At 40.3% G+C, this 24,734-nt stretch overlaps 1 protein-coding gene across 5 annotated transcripts; it reads left to right on the plus strand.

Annotated features, from left to right (window-relative positions):
• The first annotated feature begins 140 nt into the window (after positions 1 to 140).
• Positions 141 to 23,665, plus strand: LOC117379802 (rho guanine nucleotide exchange factor 12). Of its 5 annotated transcripts, XM_055225810.1 has the most exons (42): positions 141 to 1,259; positions 1,351 to 1,564; positions 10,056 to 10,076; positions 10,652 to 10,743; positions 11,679 to 11,744; positions 13,168 to 13,266; positions 13,773 to 13,822; positions 13,951 to 14,008; positions 14,103 to 14,275; positions 14,366 to 14,443; positions 14,531 to 14,650; positions 14,915 to 15,022; positions 15,162 to 15,293; positions 15,551 to 15,652; positions 15,748 to 15,858; positions 15,941 to 16,039; positions 16,113 to 16,155; positions 16,402 to 16,507; positions 16,584 to 16,721; positions 16,797 to 16,829; positions 17,256 to 17,370; positions 17,448 to 17,550; positions 17,632 to 17,823; positions 17,892 to 18,030; positions 18,113 to 18,145; positions 18,248 to 18,393; positions 18,486 to 18,632; positions 18,753 to 18,838; positions 19,265 to 19,390; positions 19,487 to 19,601; positions 20,116 to 20,216; positions 20,321 to 20,398; positions 20,524 to 20,599; positions 20,685 to 20,852; positions 20,973 to 21,060; positions 21,148 to 21,225; positions 21,302 to 21,396; positions 21,499 to 21,690; positions 21,765 to 21,995; positions 22,115 to 22,335; positions 22,404 to 22,470; positions 22,545 to 23,665. In XM_055225810.1, the coding sequence occupies exons 2-42, from the start codon at positions 1,533 to 1,535 to the stop codon at positions 22,553 to 22,555; spliced, it is 4,269 nt and encodes a 1,422-aa protein (XP_055081785.1). In that variant the 5' UTR covers positions 141 to 1,259; positions 1,351 to 1,532; the 3' UTR covers positions 22,556 to 23,665. The 5 variants fall into 5 exon arrangements, with proteins under 5 accessions (XP_055081785.1, XP_055081787.1, XP_033832410.1 ...); XM_055225812.1 differs by lacking the exon at positions 11,679 to 11,744 and having other exon boundaries at positions 142 to 1,259; XM_033976519.1 differs by having other exon boundaries at positions 189 to 1,564; positions 22,118 to 22,335.
• Positions 23,666 to 24,734: the final 1,069 nt, after the last annotated feature.

A 24,734-nucleotide genomic window follows, 5' to 3' on the forward strand; every position in this document is an offset into this window, starting at 1 on the left:
TACATTTTAAAAGCAGAGTAAATGTATAAAGTTTATAACGGGACCCCGTTACTCTGTTTCAATGGCAAATACGTCAATAGTGGTCAAGGCCGTGCAAATTGGCCTTTGGTCATATTTATAAAACATTTTGGCAGCTTCTTGGGGCAGAAACGGGAGTTTTGTCCCATCTCCCGGCGGAAGTGGTCAGTGAGAGGAGCGCTGTTGGATCCCAGTGCTAGCTGGCTGGCTAGGGCGTTGCTAGCGGTAGAAAGCGGGTTTTGATGAGTCTCCGCTTGTTATCCACTCACTCGAATCGTGTAATGCGTCGGAAAAAACGCTAGTTAGTGTTTATTCTATGTTTTCCGCACATTTGTGCTTTGTTTTAGGTTTACGGGGGACTGTTGGTTACTTTTTGTCCCGTTAGCTGGCCACTGCTAGCCCCCTTTCCATCCACGGGAATTGTACCGAGAAACGACCAATTCTGGATGGAAACATGGAGTCAAGAAGTGCTGCGCTGTGCTAACTCTCTCCACTGGATTTGATTCTTCAAGGAGACTTTCTGAAGAAAACAACCGAGGTTTATTATCATCCAGTTTACATCGATGTAGTGTTGGAAATATATTTTTGGTCATCGGCTGGCTCTTTGTTGTGAATGCGAGTTTGCTTAGTTTGCACTCGAAACAAGAGCACACGAAGCAAAGTTTTTGCTGAAAGAGCTCATCTGTTTTGTTAGCTGCTGCTGGCGAGATTCAACGCCAGCCAGACCGTGGTGACAAAATACTTGTAAAAAGACATTGTTTTTCTTTGATTCTACTGCTTTTCTTATTATTATTTTGACATCACCCACCGGTACATTTTGTTGATGTACTACTAATTTGATACACGGCTCAAATAGGATTTGGAGCTGTATTCTAGTGGTCACGGGAGAGTCGTCCTCACGGACGGCCACAGGCAGACATTTCTGGGAACAGGGAATACCAATCCAGACTACAGGAATTTTCAGCATCCTGAGACATCATTTAGTCTGAGCCGAGATGTACTAGTGGCCAAGGGGAGGACGCCGCACGGCTAAGCTGTGTTACATGGGAATACTGATTGTTTACACTACATCGCCGAGGACTGGGACGTGCGTACAGCGGATTCATTTAAGGAGTTCATAGATGCACCACAACTTGTGTCAGCTGAAGCCGTGTATTTATTATTCTGGCTGTTTTGATCGAAGCCGGACAATCGTTATCTGTGGTGCTTATACGGCGAGCGCAAAACAGGCCCAAATTCATGTAAGAGCCTTGTTTACCTTCCTAGTTCCTTGCAGTATTTCACTGAACACATCGCTTGGTGGATTGTATATAGTCAGTATTTTTACTTCAGGTATTTGGACGTGCCTTGCAACAGCCCAGCAGTATTCTGCAGTCAATATATGCTCGACATTGTCAGATATCCTCACCTCTTCCAAACGGATGCAACCGAAGGACGCACAGACACATCGCCTCAGCACACTTGGAAAATGTTAATCGGATATAATTTACTGCAAATCTAGAACCGGAAGCCCAATGAGTGACACACAGTCCAGCTTCACTGACAGGTAATGTATAACAGCACCCTTCTTTTAAACACCACACAGGTCCAACTTTGCCTGATCATGATCAACATTTTGTGTGTGCCTTGATCTAGACACTGTAGATGACACATGAAACTGTGCAATGAGAACAGATTTCACATCTGCAGCACTATGCTCTGTGGATTTGCTTGGTCATAACTGTGTTATACATTGTAATTACCCGGCAGCAGCGGATCTGCATGGAAACAGGCCTGATGTCAGTGAGAGCAGACTGTAAAGTAGTAATTGTCCAGGGATTGAGGAGGTCTGCTTCTGTTTGTGTGGCAGACAGCAGTCATCTGTGAGCACAGAACACGTTTCAACATCACTATTACTCCTAATCCTCTAATTTAAACTCTTAACCTTACACTACACTTATTAAAACGATCTGTGGGTTACACTAAACCTTAAGTCAATCAAGTAATCACCTTAACTTGACGTCACACTCCTCCTCTCTGTGGACCTATGGTTTTATGGTGGATGTGAGTATTTTGTAGTTAATAATCATTTTGATGGTGTTGCAATTTGAAGTGTCACTGTATATATCAAGTCTTGCACTTTATGCACTTTTAGACATATTGGCTATGTGCCAAAGCTCCATGGGCTGATATTTTGTTTGGGAAAAACACTAAAGTAAAGGAAATGCATAGAGATTTGGTGCAATGAGGGCACAGCACTAATTATGATTAGACTGCCATTACTGGTGTGGAATGAAACAAAATGTCTAAAAGTGATTGTTATAGATATCTATTTTGTTGTAAATGTATATACCAATGTGGAGAGCATTTGCCTTACATTTGGGCCTCAAAATATTGTTCATCTAGTGTTTTGCACTGGTTCATGTTTGGCTGTCAGAAGTGATCGGTGATGGCAGCACTAGTCAGAGCTTGACACCTGGATCCCACATATTCATAGAGCAGGCCTATAATGGGGACTGATGAACCCTCGCAGGACACAGGAATATGAAATATCCTTATGGCCAGGATTTAAGCTGGAGGCTACAGCCCCCCTCCCCCACAGCAAGGATGGCAGCAGTGACTGGCACCAGCTGCCATAGTGCTACTATTTATTATGTTTTTTTTAGGTTAGTATTGGCACAACAAATGTGCAAGCCTATGTCTTAAATAGTCCACTCATTATGTGGTCTTTATTTTTGACTAATGACTCTAATTGGAAACTTATAGAAGTAGTAATAAGTAAATCTCAGTTGTAACAATAATAAAAAATGTTCGCTGTACACTAGCTGATAAAATGTGATATTGCATCCTCTGTTCCATGTGCTCAGAACTGCAGGTTGGACATAATAACTTTATTGATTGGAGCAGTGCATTTCTCTAAGGGAGTGTGTAATTCACTGCCATTAGCTGCCTTTGCTTTCAGAGTGTGTTTTGTTTTCATGAGTATGTGAGTGTCCGGCAGCAGTCATGGGGTTGGGTCGCCAGCCGCTGGGTCAGTTTAGTGTGCTGTTAGCGCTTTGTCCCACAGTTTTGCTGATGTCCACGTTTTTTTTCTCCCAACCCCACCAACCCTCACCCCAAGCCCCCCCTGAGGCCCTCCCGGGAAGTGGTGCTCGTGACATCACTAATAGTCCACAATCGGTGGGAGTAAACTGCCAGCTGTATCCTCTCATTTGGCCTGTCAGTTTGCTAAGGTATATTGAAGGTGCTGCTTACTTGGGTTAAATTGCAGTCAAAACATCAGAAATGTAAATCTGTAGTATTTGTCAATCACAGCAGTACAGTTTAGCTGATTGTTGTAATTTAATCAACAGTGGCCATTGCAGAAAAAACTCCTGCACTATCTTCTCATTACATCTGGGTATCTTTATGATAAATGTATCCATGAGTGCTTCTGACAGCTTACTTTCTCTCAGTGCATCTTTGTTTTCCTGAGAATAGACTATAACCCTCCTCCCATTTACTCATTGTTATGCATTTATAGTGAGAGTGCTGTGTCAGCTACTGTTAAATGTGCCTTTAAAAAACAAGTACACAAGTCATTAGTATCCTGATGGATAACATGCCATTTGAGTATAATTTCAGACACATTTCCTAAGTAACATCTACACTGAGATTTTAGTTTAATGATATGGCATGTGTAAGATGTTCTGCTCCCCAACTCTCAGCATATGTTAGGAGGAGACATTAGGCAGCTGCAGTAGTAATAGACACATCCATTTGCTGAGTAAGAGATGACTCCAGGGTAGACATTCTGTCATTCAGTCGTCCTGACAATATACTGCGCAGTGCCTTGAGATTCTTAATGCTGTGTAATCTGCCTGATCCTATGTCTATAGAAATCATGCAGCATTTCCCAGAGGCATGCACTGCACAGTCCTCCACTCTCTAAATATGCTAAATTATTTCTAACCAAATACTAACCCCAGTTAGACATGCCCACAGGCTCTCCTCTCTCTTGTAAAATCTCTGTCAGAGGAGTTTTTAGGTCACGCTTTGCACTTTTCACTATAAATTACTCTTGTGGTAAGTTTTGTATTCAACATTTTTATTGGTCCTTCATGTTTGAATGGATGTGAAGTCTTGCCGCATTTGGTGGGTTGTTTATTTCAGGATTATAAATGAAGAGCTGAGCCTTGCACCAACATGTGACTTTGTCAGGCACACACCAACTCTCCCCATGCTCACTGGTCAGCCCCTTCTCTGCACTCTGCATCACTAGAAGCTCCATCCAGTCTTTGGATTGGATGTTCCAGGCACCTCCCTCTGTCTTGTTCTAATTACACCAGTATATGTTAGGTCTTACTGATATCGCAATACAAATTGATATGTGATCCAATCCCATTGACAATCTGCTTTTTTGGTGAAATCGCCATATTGTAATTCACAAATGTTCTGTTTATTACTCCTCGATGCACTTTAGAGATACTTTTCCTCCTACCCACATCTGCTATTGGTCATTGTTATATGAGTGACAGATAGATCAACCAATTACAGTGAAGTGTTAAGAAGCAGATGACTTTATATACCTATTCAAGGTAATATAAAGACAGTAAGGGCACATGGACCGTGGCACATTTGAAATTGTGATCTTGCAAAATACATTGTGTGGCATATTTCCCAGCCCTAGTATATGTGCGTGTGTAAGTTAAAGACTTCTTATGTATCTGTAGTAATAAATGAATCAAGTGGAAGACAAAGCATAGATGAGATTGTTGGAAAAGCAATGGCACAAGGCCCAGGGCGAGTGGCCGAGAAAGTAGGTGGACTGTGGGCTTCACTGGGGAGAGTTGTGCTTCTTACTCCTGTGATGGTGATCCTTGAAGACATCCTCTACGATTCTTTCCTGTGCTGAGAAAGCTGCAGGGCCCAAACATTACTTGCACTTCACAAAAGCCATGAACAGTACAACAGTAAAAAAAAAAAAAAAAAATAGAATGCGTAGAGGGTTGTCTCCTGAAGTGTCATGCCCTCACTTGTCCGTCGAGTTTTGTAGCCATGGAGAAGTCAACTCAAAATCACAGGATTTTCGAGCTCTGCTTTATTTGTCCTCTTAAACTGGTGGGCCTATTTAATGTACACTGCCACACTTAACATGCAAGCTCTTCTAATTATCTATGTAAATGTATGCGTTGCTTGTTCATATCATTGCATAACGTGGAGATGCTTTTCCTGGAGGCTAGAAGACACTTGTGCAACATAAACATGTGAGCAACACACGGCTGCACGTTGATTAATCTTACTGTCTGTTTCTGCTGATTCAGAGGTGAACAGGCAGTGCTATTTTTGAGGAAGGGTCAGGCTGATGTTAAAACAGTTCAGTTCAGTTTTTTGTCCCACAAGCTGTGTATATGGTCAAAATGATGGTGCATATTCTGAAGAACTGCAGTAGTGGTTGTTTCCTTGTCAGTTCATTAAAACAATGCTTTTTGTTTTGCCTCTATAGTCGTTCAAATAGTTGGTCATTGAAGAAGACACCATGCAGTTTTAGTGTGAACTATAGCTACAAGACCATTTTGAACCCTACATGTATGACTCGGAGTGTGAATTTTTGGAATAAGGGATAGGGCGGTAGGTGAAAACTAAGATTTTCTGAGCACTGTAGCCTCAAAAGCAGAACAATGCAGGATTATACAAACATGCATGAATCAATCGAAATATAACATAGAACACCATTGTAATATGTTCATATGAACTCATAAAAGTCCATTTAATATAATATGTCCCCTTTAACACATATTACTCAACAAAAGAATCAGCTCGATTTGTTTTTGTGATTTCTCTTGTCCAAATCTGGGTTCTGCCCGGCTCATGACCAGGAGGAGCTCGGTGAATCACCTTGCCTGTAGCTTTCTTTCCCAGTGGTGCAAGACAGTAGACAGCAGCATAGCATGAACAAATGTCTATCCCCCAACCCTGTCAGGAATCCTGATGAGGTTTATTGGGGCAGAAAGGGCACCGTTTTCCCCTGAGGCAGAAGCTTGAGCTCTGGAGCCATAGCCATAGTCATGTCTCTTATCCCCAACTCTCATGTTTAATACGTCCACTTTCAGATAGCAATGTACTCATATCATATAGGAAGTGAATGTCCAGACCCACTTCAAGAGTAATAAAGTAAGCTTAAGTAGTCTATAGTGAGTTTTTTAGTATGAGGGGGTGAACTTTCTTGATGGCTATGAGTAGAGAGTAGAGTTTGAGTTGTCATTGCGATTGTGTTTTTGTGTGACTCGAGTGTTTAGATTAGATAGAAGATGTGTGGGTTCTTTACAAATGGCCTGTCACTGGGGACACTGTATCAACGCTGCTCTCAATAAGATTAGAGCTAGCATGAATGGCTTGTTGTGAGACTTGCTAGGGAGAATAAATAGCCTGTTGCATAGCTTTTTTGGTAGACCACATTTTAACCATAGATTTTCTTCATTTTGATTTTGTTTTATTTATTTATTTACAGATTAGTCAGCTAAAAAGCAAGCTTGGCAAAACCTCTCAAAACTATTACTTATCTTTATGTATCTGACCCAAACTGCGCTCACAAGATAACAACTACACTCGAGGTTCGTGCAAAAATAACTATTTACGCAGAAAAAGTATAAGGAAGCAACATATTTACATCAAGACAGATTAAACTTGTGAATCATGTGTTTAATCCGCCTTTTTACATACAAATAATAAAAATACCAAATATTCTGCCAACTCACTTAACGTCTCTTTTCTGCTTTTCTCCCGTATAATATCACCAATACAATATATTGCCCATCCCTCATTTTTTTGCAATCTATCATCATGTGCTCAAATGTACCTGTAACAGTAAAACTAATATTAATAGTAGTGGTTAGATTTTCACTACTTAATTAACTTATATTATATCGTCCACCTCTAATGTTGAGTTGCCTTCTTGCGTGCATTTTAAACTTTCCGACATGTGAGAATTCTGCTGCCCTTTGCGAGGTCATTCACCCTGCCATGAAACACACCTCAGTCTGATGTGTGCTGTGGCCCCGAGGCAACACCCAGCTCCGTGAGTCCTCTTTTATTTTCACACAGGCCCCACCTCTCCACCATCAACAGCCTCTCAGGGAGCACTAGTCTCTGCCTGAGCTACAACACTGCAGATTAGCTGTCCTTGTTATGTAATTAGATATACAGAATACAGCCTCCCTTTGTCAGCCCATTTGTGTTGTGTTAGTCATGTTTTCACTCACTTGACTTGACTTTTACTTCTCCTATTTGGACGAATTTATTCAAGAGAGGAACTAAAAATAACCCCAAGTGCTTCCTCTCAGTCCTGCATGAGCCCTGACTATACTTCTGCAGTCTCTCGTCTCTTTTCAGATAGTTGAAAGCGAATTTTGATAAATTTTGATACAGATTTCAGTTCAAACATTTTCTCTTTGAGGCCTGGTTTAGACTGTGCCTCTCCTACTGCCACTGCTGCAGTTGGCTCAGCTCTGCCACAGTTTTCCATCAAAACACCAAACCTCAATGGAGCATTCAAGCCCAGGCTCGCTCAAGTACTGCCCTTCCCTCCCAACCTATCCCACTCGTCTGACTCTGCCTCCTCTCCCTTTCTCTTTCCCTCTAAATGAATCGACTTTACCCAGGAAGTGGTCTCCTGTCTGTTCAGAGGAGTTATCGATACAATTGTCTACAAATCACATCTGATGATTAGTATTGCTGTGTCCTATTCAGTTTACACCAAATTATTTATCAATTTCCTCCCATCTGTTGCAAATGTTTTTAGTTTCCATTTTGCCTGAATCTCAAGAGTGTATTATGGAGATGATCAATTAGCAGTGGAACAATAAGTGATCCTTTTTCAGCCAGACAGAAAGTGCCCTGTGATCGCTCATATCGGGAGTTGTGTGACAAGTCAATCGATTAAAACTGTATCATTCACATTAGCTCTCATTAAGGAGTTTACATCAGAATAACAAACCTTTTATACCTTTAATGTACAAAATGGCGCATTGCAGCAGAACCACTTAAAACAAGTACGGCTGAAAAAAGTTTATTGATTAATCACAGCTATTATTGAAATGATGGACAACTCATTTTGGAATTTAACAATAGTTATCTGGTCTATACACAGGCTCCAAAATATGCCACGTGTCAGACAAGAGGTTTTATGTCTCTGGTATCAAATATGATCATTTGACAGCCCTGATATTTACATTGTGATAGTGTTACTCATGTTGTCAAGCTTTCGTGTGGAACAGTTGTTGTTTGAAGTGACAGAAAATTTACCAGTAGCGATCTTAACATTAGCATATTATTTATTATAACAATGTCGACACTGTATCTGTATTTGTATATATTCATTTCTCTCTGCATACAGGCAGATATAATGTTGCCTTGTTGTTTTAAGTCATTGCATCATCCAGCCAGTCATGCTTTCATGTCTCCAAGTCATCCATGTGCCTATTCACTTAGTCATTCTCAGGTCAGTGCTACCCATGTCCTAGTTCAGGATTGTATGTTCAAGTCTTACATTTTCCATCTTTCTAATTCAGAGGTTTCAAGGCGGTGAGCTACTTCAAGCTAGTTTTTTTTCTCTCTTTCTGCCTCTGGAACTTATTACAGTCCAAGGCATTTCTATAAACGGGCCTTTCAGCTTGGCCCTGCTTCGCTCTGAATGGAACACACTGTCGCCAGGAGAAAGAGAGTTAATGTGGGCTAGTTAAGTCGTGAGACCTCCCCATTACGGACAACTGGAGTTCTCAATGTGTAGTCCAGCGTGGAGATCAGACAGAGAACTGCCTAAGAGATAAGGCTTAAAGAACTGGCTGTTATGCAGCAAATAATGCAACAAGTAGGTAATGTGCTGTCTGAGGTCACAAATGTATGTAGCACAGAAAAGCCTATTTAAATGTATTTTGTTTTGTTTTTGTTTTATGTTAAATTAATGAATACATTTTAAATGTATCCTCTTAAAATAGAGTTGCCAAAAGTATCGAAAATCAGATGATAATCAATACTAGAGCAAGTATCAATACTAAAAAAGTCACTTTCACAGGACAGAAATGAACGTTTCCTGAATAGCTTCAGAATGATCTTGAGCTGTGGTAATGGAATCGGTATTGTATAGAGTCTATTCCTTAGTATCGAAATGGAGTTTGAAATTTTAATATTGTGACAACACTTACTTTTTATCAACATATATAAAATGGTGAATGGTTTAAGAAGGATCAACCTTTCATTGCCCTTCTATCCAGGGAAACTGGAATCATTTAATGGTGTGAACCTTACACCAGTGGTAAATGTTTGTCCCTTGGTCTTGGCCTTGTTGGCTGGCTGCTGCCTTGTTGTTGCTGGTGGTTTAATCACATCATCTGTTGTCATAGTCTGTGTGATGCTGTAAACATTGACACTGGTATTATTCGGCTAATCCTTCAAACTCGGCCCATTGGGATTATGTCTGTATTTGCCGGTTGGAGAGTCATATAAGTAAAAGCTTCTGAAAATACTCTTTGTGAAACCAATATGGCTAAGTCAATTTGTGTGAAACATTATATGCACTATTCTCTGGAAAACTGAGTTGAGTTCATGTGCGGCGTCAATAAGGAGCTTTACTCTGAGAAATAAAACCATACTTACTATTCACAAACAAAGATAGAGTGACTCAGTACAAATGTTAACATGATTCTGAAAGAGCATCTCTAAGAATGAGGGGAGGATGCCAGGAAGTGTGTTGTGGATATGATTATTACAGCCCGGTAGCTCCATGTCTGTCTGAGACTAGATCAAGGCATACACACAAATACACATACATACACACACAGCTGAGATCTTAGAGGCAGGGGGCGTTTGACCTGAAAATGCTTTAATCTGCTGCTCTAGTGCTCTGATGTTTGATCAGGATTATGGTGTTTCTCACTCTGTGAGGCACACAAGACACTGACAGCTGGGAATCTTCATCTAACACTATAAAAGATGACCTCAGTGTTCTTTGTCCAGTCATTTCTATATTGTTTTCTTTGAATTTGAGTCTAATATGTACCTATTGTATGTGCTCTTTTTAGGTTTCCCAAGAAAGCAAACAGGTAAGACTCTGGCCTTTTTCTTTTCATTATTTGTTCCCGATGAGGTAATATTTCAGCAGCCCCGGTCTGCACTACACACAGACGTCCTCAGAGTCTGCACCAAACACCCCCTCAGTACATACACAACTTACACACACACACACGTACACAACACACGTACACAGCACGTACACACAGAGGGACAAAGGGTTCCCTCTTCTGAGGGCAGCCCATCGCGGCCTTTCACTGTGCACAGAAGTGTGCTCTCTCACGGTGGGGCCAGTATGGGCAGTGGGAGCTACACAGAGCTGGAGGTTCAGGCTTCTGTCTGACTCAGTCACACACTAATCTGAGTAGTGTCCATTCACTGCCCCTGCTCATGGGACACTCAGGGAAGCCCCTCATATCCTCTGAGTGACTGACATACAGCGGCCCCTTCAGTCATACTTAGATAAGCTCTTTCACACAGTTCTCTTCTATTTTATCCGTCTCTATTTCTATAGTGATGAAAAATATAAACAGATTCTCTATATTTTTCAGTGTATTACACAGTACATTGTTCATTTGTTCAGTATGACTTGTTCTTCTTTGTCTAGAACCAGCAGCATTCTCTCTAAGGACCCTCCTCCCGATAAGAAACCAAAAAGTGACAAAACCTCTGTGTCCTGCAATGACTTTGACCCTACAGGTAATGTTCAGTTACACTGGTTTTCCTCTTCTCCTCTGTCCTCTGGATGGACATAACATTTCTATCTGCTGTGGCATTTGTGGCACAAAAATACATTTTCTAATTCAAAGTACAATGCTGCAATCTACTAAACACAAATCCAGATCTGATTTTACAGTTTACAGTTTCATTAACTGTTCATACAGGCACTGTGTGTTTCACTTCATGTCAGAGTGCACACTGCTGTTTTATATTAAAGCACATCAGGCAGAAGGGTATCGTGACAACACATCTTGTATCTTGTTGCATGAGATTTTAATAAGCTCTAAGCTTCTGTATTCAAAACACTAGAAAATCCCTACTGCGCAATGCTTTATACGTTAAAAGGCACCAGACAAGATATGTGTCAAATGTGTGGCTGTAGGGAGAGTGTTCTCCCAAGTTTTCTCCCATAACATTAAAAGTGAGAGTTTGACCTTGTGGGTGTAGTTGTTTAACATCCCAACCCATTTCTTTTTCTGCATGCAGTTGTCTGCATACCTTTGTGTGTGCTGCTTTTGCATGAAATCTGACTTTTTTCATGAGTCACCCATTATTATATATATTTTGTAATTGTTACTGTAGGTATAGATGGGCATTAGCAAGCAACAGAATGTACCATTATTTTTATTAAAGTATATTAGTTAGGTTTGACCCAATGAGTGAAACCTACAGGAGTGGAAGTGTGACCTCCACTCCTGTAGGTGTCGCTCATTGTGCTCTTGCCTGTCCAAAACATTGTGTATTGAAATCTATTTGTCGATTTGATTTTCTTTCCCATGATTGTTTTTCCTTATGATTTTCTCTCTCCTGTCTTGTGTTTCCTTCCGTTCCCTTGTGTCGTCATTGCGTGGTTGTGTGTGTCTGCTTCTCTGTTGTCTGCGCTGGGGGTCCGCGTGGTGGGGGGCTGTGAGCAGACGCTCTGGTGGTGCAGAAGAGTGGCAGCAGCAGTGTGCTAGCAGAGGGGAAGCCTGAGTCCTGTGGTAAGAATGGCTGCTGTGACAACTGCACCTTTCCATGCTCTTTATAACCCCGCTGTCAGCTTACAAACCTTTTTCTCTAAGTACTAAAAGCCTGATCATGGAAAACGTGCATTATAGTAGGCTTGTCACAATAATTACTGTATCAAAGTTCAGTTTACAAAAGAGGAACAACATTTTTGGAGTTTAATACAGTATGTCTCTTGTGTGCATTTTTAAAATTGCTGTAGTCAAAAACTTTTTGTTAACCATGTTTTTCTCTTCAATATATCATTTGTTATTTTGCTGGGCCAACTTCACTGTATTCTCTTCCGAACCGTTTGGGATGAAATCAGAGTTTAGGCATGCTGTTATTTCTTTCAAATTTAAGTGTTGCATGAAGAATTGTGTCCTGTACATTCACACTGCACAGTATGGATGTCTGTGCTGCTTTATAAATTGTTCTATATATTGAGCCTAAAAGCTAATGGTGGAACAAAAATCCTGAAGTGTAACCTGAGCTATGACCTGACACAGTGGCAGAGCGTTTGCTTCACCTGCTGACGAAGGACAAAACAATTGCATCCGTCTGAGCCACACACATTTTGAAGCTAACATTCTGCCCACTGTCTGAGACAAAGTTTATCAAGATTTGTTTCTGATGTGTTCCTGATAAAAAGTCAAGACAAAACATAAGAGTTACAGGAGTAACAGGAAACTCATTGATGAAACTTTAGAAAAGAAATCTAACCTTTGAATGACCTCCCTTCATTTGTAATGGCTGCTTTAAGACTTCTTAATGAGTATTAAAGGTCAGTTCCGAAGCGGATATTTCAAAGGGGGCTGATTATGGATCTTTGAAACCTCTGAATTATACATTATCTTGATGGGGATGGATTAATGTGATCTGAGCTCCTCTCAACACTGCCTCTACTCATGGTCCATCGCCTGCCCTCTTCTGGATTCTAAAACAGGCCAAACGCCAACATCCTTTGAGACAAATCCACACCACTTTATGAACCCATGTGGCTTCATCCATCACTCTGATGCCCCTAATTCTCTCCCCAACTCCCCTCCCCCTGTCCCACCATCTCTCTCCCAAATCCCCTCCCCCTTGTACCTTCTGCCTCTCTAAACTTCTGCATGTATTAGCTTCTGGTCTTTGCTCTCCTCATCCCCCTTTTACCCTGACTGATTGATCCACTCACCTCCAGTTGACAATGCACTGACCACAAAAACAACAACAGATTAGACACCTTATCCAGTCAGGTTATGCTTCATTAAGTCCGTTAACATAAATGCCTAAGCAGTATTTCCTGTTTATACAAAGTTTAAATTAGACATTATTTGCACTAACTGACTTGCAATATATTTAAGCAAAACTGGCTATGTATTTGTTGAAGAACAAGATCAGTCATAGTTCAACAGATTCTTGTTTTGATTTCAGGTTTGGTCCAACGATGTGTAATCATTCAGAAAGATGAAAATGGCTTTGGGCTCACAGTCAGTGGTGACAACCCAGTGTTTGTGCAACTCGTCAAAGAAGGTAAGATGGGACATCTAACAGTCGTCCTTATATAGATTGTATTATTTTAAAAAAAATATCAAATGTGTAATTTCTCCTGGTCATTGTTTACCATTTTATATCACACACTAAGTCTTTTAAAGTTACTGAAAGTTTACCACATAAATACAATTGACAGACACCGATAGTAATATTAGCTTCATATTCTCTGCTGGTTGTGACTGCAGACTTTATCTAGACTGGGATCCTATAATAACCTGTCTACAGCCTAAATCCTTTTGTTTGGGGTGGAGCTGTGAAACAGGTCCTTCTCGTAATATAACCACTGTTATGGTCTTTCAAAATAGTACTCAAATAGTTATTTTGCAACATCTGGCGTGTCAGGCTGTGTTCTACAGTTTAGTGTGGAAAATCACACTTGCTGAACATAGGCTATGACTTTTGTGTTTTCCCATGACGGTACATTTATTTAATTTATTTCCCTTGCTTATTACGTAATTAAAAGGTTTGTTTGTGTTTTTTGCCAGATGGGGCTGCTATGCGGGCAGGTGTTCAGACAGGAGACAGAATCATTAAGGTAATGCCTTGTGCTGCCTGTGTCAGTCTGTCAAAGACTGTATACTGCCCCCTTTTGACCAGCCAGTGTTCTCACACTCTACTCCTATGTTAAAATGAAGCATCACAACCATATGCTTGTTTTTTCAGGTCAATGGGACCCTTGTTACACATTCTAATCATATCGAAGTAGTAAAACTTATCAAATGTGAGTATAAGCTACTGTTGTTTTTAAATGGTTGTAGATGATTGGATGAACAGAGCAAAAGTATATAAATGACTTGATTTTCTTCTGTATGCAGCGGGCTCTTATGTGGCCCTCACAGTATTGGGGCGCCCTCCGGGGCTCACTCAGATCCCTCTGTCTGAGGCAGAGTCTGAGATGTTGGGTGTCAGTATTTCTTCTCCAAACTCTCCAGCAACAGAGCGACCTTACAGTCCTCAGGATCGCCACTCTTCTTCACAGCCACAATGGGTACTCCTCATTGCTCTCATCTCATGACTCTATTCACTTTGTTTTAAACCATTATGCGCCCACTATTCATTTACTTTTTTTCTACCACAGGATGAAAATAGCAGTCCTTTGAACCAGAGGTGTGACGTGTTCCCACGAGTAGTGTCAAAAGAGCAGCAAGAACTACAGGTTAGTGTCACATCAGCATGTTTTGTTATTACAGTATCATTTAACATAGTTAACACAACAGTTATATTTCACATTGTTGACATGTAGGCTATGAAGGATGAGTACAGCAGGAAGCCCTCCCCTAAACTACTGAAAGATATCCATGAAGCTAAAAAACACATTCCTCAGCTGCAGGGTCAGCTCTTCAAAGCCTCTACTGCAACACAGGTAAAAGTTTCTATGTGAACTACAAATAATGTGCAGAATAACACTGGTCAATCTGGGATATTGGACCAGCCTTATGGTTTTGTAGAGGACAAAGCCTTCGTCCCAGACAAACATTAATCTTCCCTAGAGGATTAGGCTAATTCCTCTTTGTGTCTGTGATACAGTTTGTTTTATGGTTCTAGATCTATATTTTTTATAAATGTATTAATTTTCTGTTTGCCTGCACCCCTTTAATATACTTGAATACCTATTTGATGATTTTAGGAGGCTGTTCCAAGTGGAGAAGCAGATGACAGTAGCACATTGGAGACAGAGCACACATTCACCTCTAAAGGAGACCATAGCACAGATCTGTCCTGGAGCAGCACTTCTGTATGTTCTCACATCCTGATTCAGTCCATAGCATGTGGTTGTTTTATCTATAATGTGTATTGTCTCTTATCTGTTTGCTGGCTAATCTAACAGTTGTGTACATGCATGTGGCTTATTGTAGCGTGTTGCTCATTTCCAGACTCGAGGGTGTGGGCCTGGATCTCCAGAGCCGCAGCGCCCCAGGGAGCCCTTCTGTCCCAGTCCAAAGAGCACACCACGCAACAGCTTCAACTCCTGCCACTCTCCCGAGGCAGAGGATGCTACTGACCTGGTAATTTTTGCCCTTACTGTCAGAAATATTATAATGAAATAGAAAGGAGAAAATTTGTCTTTGAAATTGAATTACAATTGGAGAACGTGAGGTATCGAAATATCATCCTTGTTATAATAATTATACAGAACTGGTGAACATATAGACAGTAATTTAGTATGTAATAATCTGAATTAATCAAACTCTGGCCTCATTGGCTGCTGTGGTTAAACTCATATCAGTCAATTTCTAATTACTAATACATTGTTGTCTTTCAGGACCCTGTGTCTCCAACAGCAGTCAGCAGTCCCTCATCTTCTAGACTTGTCTCACAGATCATTGGAGCTGAGGACGGCTATTTTGATTCAGACCAAGAGCAGGTATAAATAATCATTTTATTTTCTGTATTACGTATCCATATCTTAAGTGTACAGTAAAATTCAAATTAACTATTCGATCGTATATCTTTTTTCAGACAATTGGCCAGTGTAACAGCTTTAATAGCATTGAGCAGCTTAAGTCTTGTCCTGCTCACCTCGCAGCTTTTTTGCACCATGTAATTTCTCAGTTTGACCCCGCTCCCGTTGTAAGAATGAGTTTTTAAAATAATTCATAACACGACTGTGCTGGACTGCGTATAACTCATAATGCTAATTTTGATTACACAGCTGTGCTACCTCTACGCTGACCTCTACAAGCAAACCAACTCCAAAGAGACCAGACGAGTGTTCATGGACCTCCATAGTTTTTTCATTGACCGGGGAGCTGTAAGCATAAAACAAAATGCTTTTTTTATTTTGTTTGCTGCAAATGTCTTTTATTTATACAATTCTTTTACAGAATCTTAAAGTTGCAGTTCCAGAATCAATATCTTCAGATCTTGGTAAGCTCTGGGTTTATTCAGGGCCTCTGTTACTTTTGCATGTGTTTTTATTATCATCATCTTCCCGTCTGCTGTACATAATCCCCTAAGGTTAATAACTCAATCAGCCATGCACTATATGGTTTAAAAAATCATATGCTCTGGTGATTTAGAAAGTATGCATCTTAAATAGAACACGTTTAGTGAGCACTTATCGTAATCCTTTAAATACTTGGGGCAATCTGAAGTGAATGTTTGTGCCTGTAGATCGAAGGCGGACAGAACTGATCCCTGAGGAAATAAACAGACAACATGTTCAAATGCTGCAAGACTCATTACTCCCTGACATTCAGAAGCACCTGGAAGATTTCAGGTAAAAATGACAACAAATCACTCACACTTATTTTTCTTGAGAACAACAATGATTGCGATCTTCTCAACATTTGCAGGCAAAAACGCAGCATGGGTTTAACAGTGGCTGAAAGTGAACTGTCTAGATTGGACCAAGAGAGAACCAGAGACCGTGTTACTCAAGAGAGAGAGCGATCGTATGCTGAAAATATTATCACAAAGATTGATGATATTCTGTAAGTGATACTAAAAAAACTCTTCTTGTATATTATGTTACTTTGATACTCACTACTACTTTGTTTTGATTGCAGTTTAAGTACTCAGAATACAGAGGAAGATAAATGGTAGGCAATGTTACTTTGATATAATTGTTTAATAATTCAATTATTATAATACAGATCCTTTGCCCCCTGTTCATAATCTCCACATATTTGCAATTAGCTGCCAGAGCATTATTAAATCAAAAATGGTGTATTTGTCAGCCAATTATGGCATAATATAATAAGGAAATATTTCCACAGTAGACTTTGATTAACTCTTGGAACACACGCTTCCCCCACAAACCTTGTTAATTTATGCATTGTGTTTGTATTCAATTATTTAAAACTGAGATAGTGCTGTTTGAAATGCCATATGGCTGCAGTTTCGTCCAGATGGTTTGTGGAGAAACTGAAAAAGGCTAATATGACATATGGCACAAGTCTCAATATGGGCACTTGTTATTTTCTTCCTCTATGGCAGAGGCTGAGTGTATGTTTGTTTGCCTTTAGCACTACAATGCAGTATGTTATCTATACATACATGAAGCACCTTGGTGTGAGGGTCAAGGAGCCTCGCAGTCTGGAATCCAAATGGGTTCGGATCAATTTTCTCCCAAAAATTAAGGTAGACTTTGTTTAAGTATAATTATCTTTTATTGTATTTTCCTTCTCATTAAATGTTTTATATTTACTTTTTTACAGAGAAGTATTAAGACTGAAAAAGAAGGAGAGGAGAAGGTGAAGAAAAGATTTCCCAGCATCCTTGGACCACAGCGTCGGCCCAGTCGCATTGAAGCAGCCTCGGGTCAGTTAAGAACCATACGAAAATGCACAAACTAAAAGTAAATATGTCTCCTAGTATTTTGGTGGTACTTTCTGATTCCAGTGGGTAAAGCTCTAGATGGTCGCCCCAGGCCTCAGAAGCAGTTGTCTCAGCCTACACTCGGTGCCAGTGAGCACACAGAGGGGGGGCGTCTCCGCGTGAGCCAATCAAGTGAGGGCTCCGAGCTCGTACATTCGGCTATGACTTCGTCTCCAGGAAGTGCTGCTTCAGACACCAGTAAAGACACTGACATAGGTATGTTCACTATTGTAGTCTCTTCATCGCAAACACATGGGGTTTGAAATAATGTGTATGGTTCTTAGGTGGTACTCCAACTTCAGGCTCCTCTAGGCTGAGTGATGGGCTCCAGTCTGACCCACTGGATGCGTTGACCTATCCCGCCTCACAGTTTGAGCTGTGCAACCTGGACCAACTGCAAGAAGATGACAGAGAGAGCGACAGGTGTCCTTCTGTTCCAATACAAATGGCATCCTTTTTATCTATAATGTCTTTTTGAATTTCTAATCAATGTTTGTTATCGTAGATTACATGATGGCACACCAAAAGCACTGAGGAGGTATGTGTGCTGTACTGCTCATGTTTTAGACTGAATCATCTTATTGGAAGATATTGTAAAAAAGGAGCTGCAACTTGAGTATTTGGCTGTTTTCTTGTGTAGGCTGGAGGGACTTGGTGATGTGCAGAGTGAAGACGACCAGGGCACAGACTCAGAACATGACCCCCTGAACTGGCAGCAGCTGGTGGGACGAGAAGTTCTGGCCGGGCTCAGACCTCATGAAATCAAGAGACAAGAGGTTATAAATGGTGAGAAACGAAAGCATAACTTTCTCATTTTAATTTCTGTCTACCAAAATGATCGCTAATCATGTTTTTTTTCTTTTTGTGTTTTTCTTAAGAATTGTTCCAAACTGAGCGCGCACATGTGAGAATGTTGAAAGTATTGGACCATGTTTTTTACCAAAAACTTACCAAGGAAGCCATTTTGCCCCCTGCTGACATCAAGAACATCTTTACCAATCTAGACGAGATTCTTGAGTTGCATGGTAAACTATTTATTTATTTATTTACTAATTTATTTACTGAAAAAAACATTTGGAGATATTATTGTTATTGCAATTTGATGGCGTGCCATTCTACAGTGATTCTGCATCTTTACATTTCAGTTTCAATACTGGAGCAAATGGCAGCCGTTCGGAAGAGAAATGAGTCGTCAGTAATTGATCAGATAGGAGATGACTTGCTCTCCTGGGTGAGTACAATTTTCAGGCCAAAATTGTATTTCCCCTCTCATGCATTTTCTTATATTGAATGGATTTCAAGATGACTGATGGGGCAGAAAAATATATTGCGCTCCAAGTTATTGAACTTTGCCAAATATGCTGTGCGTTGCTAAAAAATAATAGTCTGAGATAGTTTCAATCCTGCATCTACTTTCTTTGACAACAAATATAAACAAAGTCACACTGTTTTCTGTAATCAAACTTTGATCTCGTCCACAATGACAAAAAAATGTGAATTATTTTTGTCTTTTTTAATTTCACTCTGTTGCTATTTGCAAAGATGTGTCTCTGGTGTTTCAATAAATGCCCTCTTGTTGCTTTACTTTAAATGCCTTTAAACAATAATTAATCTGGACTGATACAGCTGTTTTTTTGTCTTATTTTGGGATGTACAGTTTAGCAGGGGAGAGGAGGAAAAGATCAAGCAGGCCGTGGGGACCTTCTGCAGTAACCAGCCCTTTGCTTTAGAGATCATCAAGACCCGACAGAAGAAGGACTCTCGATTCACCTCATTTATCCAGGTGTGCTGCTGTGACATGCTCTTGTCTATATTCATTATGAGTGAGATATTGTAGTGAACAAAGTGAATACAAATGTCTGCTTTTTATGTTTTGTAGGAGGCAGAGAGTAATAGGCAGTGTCGTAGACTTCAACTAAAAGACATCATACCTGTAGAGATGCTGAGGCTCACCAAGTACCCACTGCTGCTGGACAACATCGCGAAGTACACAGGTGCTGTAACACAACTTGCTTTCTTCTTTTGCAATGTTTACAGTTTTTATTGATAATACATTTTTATATGGCAGATGTGAATAACATGCCAGTCATCACAATAACAAGGAGAAGTTTTTGCTTAAAATATACATTTACATTTATAATCATAAATTATTTTAAGTGCAACTGCAATCCTGCGTTAGCATTACAGCTAATATTGAGTTATTAAGAGATTATAACCAATGATCTTCAAGTGATAATGCACTATCTTGGAAATGTCCCCACTATTTCTTGTTCCACTTTTTTAGTCTTGACTGGGCTTTTGACTCACACAGAGAGGAGGGACTCAGTAGGAATAAAGTGTAACCAGCTATTAAGAGATCATAATGCCTCTCTGCTTCATCATAATTTTTGTAAATGATGATTCGCAAATTAAGGGAGAAGACGCAATTTGTCTGGCAGTCTCCCATTGGGTAAAGTAGGTTGTGCCTCTAATGTAATGTTTATTAATGTTTGTTTTCATGTGTTACAGATAATCCAACTGAAAAGGACAAAGTGAAGCAGGCTGCTGATTGCTGTAGAAAGATTCTCAATCATGTCAACCAGGCAGTGAAGGAATCAGAGGACAAGCAGGTACATCTTCTATTTTATGGTTTATTTTATTTCTGTCATCCTGGCTCTACCAATCATTTCATGAAGCACTTTTGTAATCTTTTTCACTTTCTCCCACTCCACAGAGATTGGAAGACTACCAAAGAAGATTAGATCTATCCTCGCTCAAGCAAACAGACAACCCTATGATCTTGGAGCTAAAGGTGAGTTATATTACGTATGGAAGTAATATACTGTGACTGTTCACACTTTATAAATGTTTTAGTACATGTATTTAGACTTTTTTGTGAAGGTTGTTTTCTGATTAGATTTTGTATATTTTTCTTAGAACTTGGATCTTACAAAGAAAATGTTGGTACACGAGGGACCATTGTCTTGGAAAGTGAACAAGGACAAAACAATAGGTTTGAAGCCTACATTTCATTAAACACAAAACACTTAGAATATACATGTTTCATTTACTCGGTCAACATTTCTATTCCATTTTAGAGCTATACACCCTTCTGCTGGAGGACATTCTTGTTTTGCTACAAAAACAAGATGAACGCCTTATCCTTAAATGTCACAGTAAAAACCTGGCTGGTACAGCAGATACGAAACATATCTTCAGTCCTATTATCAAGCTGAGCACTGTGCTGGTGCGGTCAGTGGCTACAGGTCAGTATACAAATTTTAAATCAGCAGTCAGTAAACTGAATTTATGTTGATGGAGTCACCAGCATCTAATAAATAATTATTTATGTCCGTTATTAACTAACATGTCCTACTTTCTTCCAGACAACAGGTCTTTCTTTGTCCTGTCAATGTCCGACAACGGAGCCCAAATTTATGAGCTGATGGCACCCACAGTCTCAGATCAGAGAACGTAATTGACATTTTTATTATTATTGGATGTCTCATATCAAAGTGTACTTTGCTATTGACTAACTGCTATTTTTTTTTTTCTTTTAAGGTGGCAAAGATTGATCAGCCAAAGAGCTGAAGCCATGAAAGTCAAACCTCATAACATCATACCTTTACCTCAGTCAGAGTATGTGAATTTCATTACACATACATGGAGGGCAATGAGTCCATGTCGTTCTGATTATCTCTCTGCTTTGTCTCAGTGGGGAGCGAGATGGTGTAGAAATCATTGCAGCAGGTGTTTCCAGACTAGGCAGCAATGCAGTCCGCACATCTACTGGAAACACTCAGTCCACAGGTAACTACCGTACTCATAATTAAAGTCCTATGCTTGGAAAGACTCTTGTCTACTTTGTTTCACTCATTATTTCTTTGTGCATCTCTATAATTGCCACTTTAGATAAAGAGAGTAGTCCGTTGACTAGAAGTGCTGTTCAGAGTTCATTTTCTGAGAATAATCCATTTGAAGAAATAAAAACAGAGGAAGAAGGTTTTGTGGACACAGGCCTAAATTTCCAGGCATCGGAGGAAATCCGAGAAGGAGACATGTTTAATCCATTTCCTTCTAAAGCTGACGAAGCTCTGAAAACACGTAAGATCAGACATGTGACATTTATAAAATCATTATTATTCTCTTATAATTCTCGTATTTTCTGTTGTTTGCAGTTGCTGCTTTAAAGCAGGTTTTGGTGACACAGCTAATGTCCCAGGAAGCCTGCGAGAGAACTAAGCGCTCATCAGGAGCTCGTATCCTCAGGACCACCTCTTTGAGGACCCCCGTGGACAGCCGCTCTCGTGGGATGGTGCATAATGGAGCTGAAAGAAAAAACACAGATGAACCCATGCAGGACCTGGGCTCTGGAGACACTGGTTTCTTCGACTCTCCTGAAGATTATGGTGAGTGCCACCCGACAGCTCATTGAAGTTTACTTCTGACTGAGCTTTGCGGCTGCCTCCTGCTGATGTGGAGCTGCCTCTGCAGATTGAGTAGCAAGTGTCTTTTGTGATTTTCATAGCAGGATATTTGGTCCTAGAAGGCTATGTTGGCCCAGGGGAGAGCAGCACAGATGAAGATATCTTGGCATCAACTGCAGGAAAGCCACTAAGGGGGTGCACTGCTGATTCTGGCATCAATTTAAGGTTTTCCTCCGCGTCCCAGGCTGGCAGCCTCTCTTCTTTCAGTAGAGAAGTCCTGTCTCACTTAAGAAATCTTCAGACTTACCTCAACTATTTAAAGGTAATGACCCTACTTATTTTTACTCTTCAGATTCAACTTCAGGTTTTATCTTTTTTTTTTTTTTTCAGGAGGTTGAAGCTAAATATAACAATTTAATACAGCGGAGGTCTACAGCTGATGCAGATGGAAACAAAGGTAATACTTTACCTAAATAAACCAAAAAAAGAAAATGTTATGCACCAGACTGACCAGGCTATTTTGTCTTTCAGATAAAAGATAGTTCATGTTCCAGTTGGTCCCAAAGAGGAAATATTGACTTGTAGTCTGTTACTGCTTCATGTGTCCTGGACTTTTTGGACATGAAAACGAGCTTCTCCTCTCACCGCTGAACCCCTGGTTTCCATTGCAGTCGCCCGCGGTTGCACAGAGAATGAGAGACAAAGTGTGAGCAGAGACTTTTGGGGAGAGGGACCATCGATCAGATGCTGCTTCCTGCTCCCTCAGCACAAGGCAATCAGGGAAGTGGGGCTGTCCCAAACCTTACCCTTCTGCCATACCCCCTACCCACCAAACTCCCTTGAAGAAAGAGAACTTATACCAAAATGTATAAAGATGTGTGTTTAAGAAAATATATATATGAAACACAAGACAAGAAAAGGAAATTTTAAGATAATGTATTAAGATTTTTTTTTTTTTTTATCCCAAGATGTATTTATTTTTTTCTTCTCATTTTTAAGTGTTTCCCATATTGGTTGCATGCTTTGGCCATGGTGTTAGCATATTGGCAGCTTTTCCTGCTGCAGTCATATGGGATAGTGTGAGTGTTCCGTGCACGCTAGCCTTGCCGATAAAAATAGCAGGAATATATTGAGACTGATAGAGGCCAGAAACACACTGGTGACAGAGATCTTAATGTGTTGAATCTCATGAGTTGTGTTTGAGACTAGGATTCGTAATGAATTCTAGGTGTGGTGTTCACTAGAATGAAGAGTCAGCAGGCTCTGATCTGGTCCTGTTTAATTTCTTCCTGTCATCCTTTGCGTGTAATTGTCCTTTTCTTTTCCCTGTGAGGACATATCTAGGTGTCCCCTCCCTCCTCCAGCACAGCCCAGTGGCTCTCATGCTTATTTATCCTCCCTCCCTTCACTCTGTATGTCATGTGTCTTCAGCCTGCCTCCAGTCCCCTGCCCGTTGTCCCCCTCTCTACATGAGAGCATATCGGCTTCTGACAGAAACGCTGCTGCTTTTTGCTTCTGTCTGCGCCGCTGATCCGACTGCTTGATATTCTAATAATGTCATGAAGTTCAACATATACTGTACAATGATCAAGTTGGAAGGTTATGCATAACTTTAATAAATAAATGGTGCCATGACACATTGGAAAATGTAAGCCATGTCTGTTTTTTTCCCCAGCAGGAAGACACTCTAAAGATTTATTACTGCTCCTCCAGATAATCATTTTCTCATTGCTGCCATAAAGCACAATGCAGTCACATGTACACTCTGCACTTACTGAATGACTAGTTTGTTAATTGGAAAATGATTGAAGGGCAGTTATTGTAACTTTATATGAAAATCTTCAAGGACACTTATGTACATGACCCAAGATGTCTGTTGCCTGGCCTTATCACAGAACTCTTCTGTCTCAAGTCACACATAGTCAAGAGTAAATGTAAGGGCTTATATAATGTTGCTCTTGATAATAAGTAATTAAAATCAAAAGGTTCTCCACAGGTTTTTATGGTAGATGGCCACACCTTATTCAGAGTATTTGCATGCAGATCAGTAACCACAAAATCTTTGTCACTACAAAGTGTTTATGTTCGTCTTTAAATGTGAGTACATGTGATGTATTTGGTAATAAAAAGTGCAGTGTTTTCTCATCAGGATTTAGAGCAGCTAGTGCGTCATAAATCTGCAGTGCTTTGGTCCTCAGTCCTGTGGTTTTGCTCTGCTGTGTTTGTGTGCTCGTAGATTCAAGGCTTTAACCTTGAACATTTAAAAGGCCTTGCATTTGCTTGAAAGTTACTGACACACAGAATGTTAAGCCTTCTCTTTGCCTGAAACCTTTTTAATTAATACATAATGTGGCCATTGTATGCGCTCTTATGGTCCATCATCAAAATCATGTATTTGACCTTAGCAGAGCGAGTTTCTTTTGGGAGACAGTTGGTCCTTTCTAAATGTCAAGGGAGTCGTATATTTTTATAAGCAGCATCAAAGGGTTTGTCTGAGGCGCTGAAGCGTGTGCCTTTTCTAACCAGCAGGAGGCGCACTTTCACCATTCAACAGCGCGCAGGAGAGACCCACCCTGAAACCCGCAGTGACATCAGTGTTTTAAGTAAACCCACACAAGAAGAACATATTGATTTTGGCCATATTCGACTCCGTAGCCTGACAAATAATGTGGTGTGACATGTTTACCTTTTAGATAAGACAGATGCGGTCAAGTGGATCAT

The sequence above is a fragment of the Periophthalmus magnuspinnatus genome, chromosome 13, assembly GCF_009829125.3.
Source record: "Periophthalmus magnuspinnatus isolate fPerMag1 chromosome 13, fPerMag1.2.pri, whole genome shotgun sequence".
Classification (NCBI taxonomy): Eukaryota; Metazoa; Chordata; class Actinopteri; order Gobiiformes; family Gobiidae; genus Periophthalmus; species Periophthalmus magnuspinnatus.